This window comes from Arachis ipaensis, chromosome B9 (genome assembly GCF_059453495.1).
Source record: "Arachis ipaensis isolate K30076 ecotype BB chromosome B9, ASM5945349v1, whole genome shotgun sequence".
Taxonomy (NCBI): domain Eukaryota; kingdom Viridiplantae; phylum Streptophyta; class Magnoliopsida; order Fabales; family Fabaceae; genus Arachis; species Arachis ipaensis.
In genome coordinates this window covers 4,500,012-4,505,354 of record NC_142444.1, presented here as the reverse complement: position 1 = coordinate 4,505,354, position 5,343 = coordinate 4,500,012, and the positions used below count along the sequence as shown (strand labels likewise).

General features: G+C 27.0%; 1 protein-coding gene across 1 annotated transcript; it reads right to left on the bottom strand.

Moving 5' to 3' along the window:
* Window positions 1–3,716: 3,716 nt before the first annotated feature.
* Window positions 3,717–4,787, bottom strand: LOC107616704 (uncharacterized). The gene has a single exon (XM_016318647.3). The coding sequence runs from the start codon at window positions 4,616–4,618 to the stop codon at window positions 4,046–4,048; it is 573 nt and encodes a 190-aa protein (XP_016174133.1). The 5' UTR covers window positions 4,619–4,787; the 3' UTR covers window positions 3,717–4,045.
* Between the last annotated feature and the right edge of the window lie 556 nt (window positions 4,788–5,343).

Below are 5,343 nucleotides of genomic sequence, written 5' to 3'. Positions count from 1 at the left end.
TTGTATCCAATCAAAGTTTTCTTTTGTATTTTTCTTGTGATAAATGTAATTTAAATAGTGTTCTTAATTATTGACTCTAATTTAATTTTGTGTGTTAGTTATTATTTTCTCTCTTTTTAAATAACCCTAATTTCTAGGGTTATAGACGAATTCTTTATTAATAAATTAAAGTGAAAATGCATTATTTTTTTATTATTACTAACAAAAAATTTATTGATAATGCGCTTCTGTCAAATTTATCAATAAATTAAATGAAAGTTTATCAATAAATTTATCAATAATTTGTAATGAGATTTTCATATAAGTATCATTTAATTTGTAATGAGATTTTCATAGAAATGTCAAAAATTTATTCTTTTTACATTTCTATGAAAATCTCATTATAAATTAAATGAAACTTATATATAAATATCTTTATTATACAAAGTTTTTAGTTAAAAATTGTTAGATGATTTAATATTATTTTTTAACCGTTCTCGATTATTAACTTTACGTAAAAATAATTGCTGGTAAGTGTTCACCAACAAATTATGTCAATAATTCCGCCGAAAGCATTTTCAATAATAAAATCCATTTGTAATACCTATTTTTCATTCGTGTCTTTTTTTTCCCTCAAATAATCATTATCTAATATAGTATTCTTTCTTGTAATTAATTAATTATATATATCCCTACTTATCTCAGATTGTATCACAAGATTTACAATAATGGTGATTTTGACAAGAACTAATAATAAGCTATGTAAGAGTGTAACATACACTTCAGTTACAACAACTAAAGTGTAATCAGACATTACTTAATTAATTGTTGTTACTTGCTAATTCTTCTTTTGATAATTTATTGATCATTATTTGATACCAATAAAGGGTAGTATTACATCAGAAAAGGTTCTGTTTAACATTTTTTTTAAAGAAAACAATTAAAACGGATTCTTTTAAAAAATTCTATTTTTTATTCCAAAATACAATTATTTTTGTCAGAAAAGTTAAAACAAAGGCATCCATTTTTGTATAAGAATGAAATGCAATAATGTGGATAAGAAGCATAATAAACTCGAGTAATGCTAGGTAGACAAAAAAAACAGCTAGAACTTACCTTATTTAACATTAATTAATTATCACAACAATTAATTAATGCTAAATAAGGCAAGTTATAACTGTTTTTAGCTGATTTTCTTTGGTTACCAAACATTTCCAAATAAACTCAGCCTCAAACATACATAATAGTTGATCTAGCTGACACAACAATTTGACATGAACATATACATACCCTAAACAAAATCCAAGCAATCCCAACAAGTTGGTGAAATTTTATTATTTGTTTTTTTATTATATTTGATTTCTAATTTACATATCCCTCTTTGGCTACTACGCCTCCTTGACTAATCATCATCAATAATATAAAATCAAAATACTAATTTTAACAAAATAAAAGTTAAATTATTAGATAAAGATATATTAACGATTACTATATACATCTAACAAGTCTTCTCATATAGAAAGGTCTTTTTAGATTTGAAGTATATACAAAATAAAACTTATCTCATAAGTTTAAGCAGATAATATAACTAATAATTATAATATCTAATAATATATTTTTTCAATTAATTAAGAGCTTTTTTTTTGGATTTAAAACGTAAATTAAATATCAATTTTATATTTTTTGTCGATATTAAATTTTTTTCTTTGTTAAGAAGAATAAAGACAACAATAAATTTTTTAAATTTTAGATCTATTAGTCATAAAATTTCTGATATTTATATGGTAAAAATTATTTATCCTACAAATTTAAAACGATTATAAAGGAATATATGATTCTATATGTAAAACCCTCTTATTGTATTATTATTATTATTAGAGATACATACATGATACAAATTAAAAATTAAATTTTGAATTAATCAGATATAATTCTTATTTTAAATAGTTAATAAAACTAGCTAAAATATAATCTGTTATTTACGTTGTTCATATCTCTCATTATTCATTAATAAAATTGAATATTATTATGTCTAATATGTTTCACTTGTTTCTTTATTTTTATGTCTTCTTCCCGTGGTGGCGTTGACACTTTCCTTCATATAGAGCAAACCATAAAAGTGGAACCATACAAAACATGAAATAATAATTAAATTAAACATATATTACTAAATTATTCAAAAGAAAATTAAAAGCAAAAGAAGGGAGAAAGGCAATAAAGAAGTTGAGAAAGGCAACAATATTTTATAGGAGAGGGGCCACAGCTATGTATGTGTATGGTTATTGGTTTCACTTTGATGTATGAGTGGTGGAATCATATGAAGAAATTTTAGTGGAGATTGTGGTCTTGCTGTTAAAGCCAATTTATTTAACTTTTAAACCAATTCAGATTTCAGAGGCTCCAAATTAAATCACATAATCAAAAAGCGTTAGGTCCAGTAACGTTTGTTTTTGAGAGACTACACAAATATTAAAGAGATAAAAGTATACAAAAAAATTCGAATGAGAGATAGAAATAGATAATTAAATCAGAGATAAAATATATGGATAAATAAAAAAATCTTTTATCCCATGTTATTCTTTTTGTTTTTTTTTTCCTCCTACTGCATCTTCTAATTTATAGGTTAAGTAATAATTCATCATGAATTGAAACTTTATTTAAAAAGATAATTAATAAATTATTACATATACAAAACATATCCAAACATTATTATTATTATTATTATTATTATTAAAAAAGATATATGACTTTTTTCCGTCTTTATTACTGTTTTTGTCCCTTTTATTTTTTTCTGTTTTAGATGAAAATATACTTAGGATTATTGGTCATCACCAAATGGACAAGATTATTGCAACTATATTGAATAAAAAGAGTTGCAACAAAAATTTATTAAATTCAATTCTCACATCTAAAATATTAGGACTATTTTCGATTTTGGGTAATGCTAGGTAGACAAAAAAAAGGCCAAAATTTGCTTTATTTAGCATTAATTAATTATCGCAACAATTAATGAATGCTAAATAAGGCAAATTATGGCTGTTTTTGGCTGATTTTCTTTGGTTACCAAACATTTCCGATTTTAATTTGGTGGATGATAATCTACAATGCAAGTACTAAATTCTAATAAATACTTTAAGAGTTTAAAGATACGTTAGTTCTAACTTTAATAAGATGATTAATATTGATGAATGTCTAGCTAAATGTAATAATCATAAAAAAAAAATGGTCACGAAATGTGGTGGTCGTGGAGCTGGTGCGTATACATAAGGCAAGCAATGTAGTTCTATTAATTAAAATGAATGAATGATATTAAATCCCAGAAAGCTAAAAGAAGAGGCTAAAGACAAGAGCAGCCTTAAAAGAGGAAGAAAAGAAAAATATTTCCTTAATAAAAAAAGGGCAACAAAACAAAAAAGAGAAAGCTTGATTATAAGTTATAATAACAAACATACACTACTAATTCCAAATGCAAAGATTCAACATATTCTTTGAGTACACAAGCGTGTACTAATAAATCAACAAGATATACCAACAGATATCGATAAGATTCTTCTCATATACGATTAATTTTATAATTTCAATTAATCATGATGATAAATCTTTGTTTGCAACACTTTTAGCTAGCTAGCATCTAATAATATTATTACACTTTTATATATCGAAAAAATTGCTTACCAACAAAATCCTTGAACAGTTTAGTCATAAAAAAATTAAAAATAAAATTGAAAATATATCTCTGAATAATAACTTTGAATTTTGTTTATTCTTTTATTGTTCATATATAAAAGTAATTAACACACATGAAACTCATTCTACAAATATCCAAAACTGTATGTATAAGCATATATTTGCTTTTTTATTTTAGAAATTTCCAAACCATGATTTGGCTAAACTATTTATTTTAATAACCAAACCATAATTTAGATTTCCAAACTGAAGAATCACTCATGCTCTTACTATATATATATATATATGTGTGACTACTTTACTTTAGTATAATAATCAACATGGTTTTGTAAACAAATTGAAGAAAATTAAAACTCCATAGCCATGGAAAATTAATTAATTAGGGTTGCTTCCTCAACTCTTTGTAGAACCTCTTAATGAATTCTTCGGCAGCCTTGTCCACTTGATGATCTTTATCGTATTCTGTGTCGACATTCATTGGGAACGGTGAATCCGTTACCCTTAACCGACTCACGGTAGGGCTCCGGCCGAACCCCGGTAGCGCCGGGGATGCCTCGACCACATTATCATTGTTGTTGTTTAGGATCTCTAACACCGCCTTTACAGCACTGACCGTCACGACGTCGTCGTCGCACTCGTGAGGCGCGTGGGAGCGCGTGAACAGCTTGTTCTTGCGGTGGAGCTTGGAGAAGAAGTTATTGGGCGTGTTGCTGCAGCTGAACTCGTACTCCCTGGTGGTGGAGAATTGTTGGAGGTGCATGTCGGCGTGTTGGTGGTGGTGGAACATCATGAGGTTGGCGATGGCTTTTCCGGCGAGTTTGCGGCGGCGTTTGAGAACCATGTTGAGTTCTAACATGAGTTTGCCTTTTGAAATTCCCTTCCTTAACATGTAGAAGGCAACACGTATTATGTTCCACACTTTCTTTGCTATCACTGGTAGGTTACTTTCCATTTTTAGAGAGAGAGAGAGAGAGAGATGATTAGAAGGTTTGGTTGAAGGGATGGGTAAAAGAAGGAAGGGGAAGAGGCATATTTATATGTGTGTGATAGTGTGGGGAAATAAAAATTAAAGTAAGAGAAGAAGGAGAAAAATGTGATGGTATTGTTTTGTAGTGGTAGTATTGTACTATTGAATCTGCCTACCCTTGATTATTGAACCATGGGTCATGAATTGCTATTTAATCTTAATTTAGAACCCACTTTTCTTTTTAGTTTTCTTTCTTTTTCTTCACTTCATCATTATTGGTGGGGCTACCCTAAAAATAGATTTTTGTTTATTTAAATAAAAAAATATTGGTTGTTTTTTAATACAAGTTTAATTTTGTTACACTGGTTACAGTGGTACAATTATATTCGTTCTTTTCAATTATTATTTACACCGTCAATATAAAAAAAATTATTTTTATTGATATGATATTACGTAATTAAACATATTTATAAAATTATTTTACATTGATAATATATATATTTGTTTTTATTAGAGTATTTCAGATAAAACGTACACTTATGTTTACTTTAACTAGATCAGAAATATTTGAGGATTAAGTTGTACGAAAAATAATATAATTCAAGTTTAGATCATAGGTTTTTCCGTTTTTGTGTTTTGTTGGTTTGCATGCTAAGCTAGCTCTAAGATAAGACTTCTATAAAGTTTCATATTATCTAGAATATTATCCC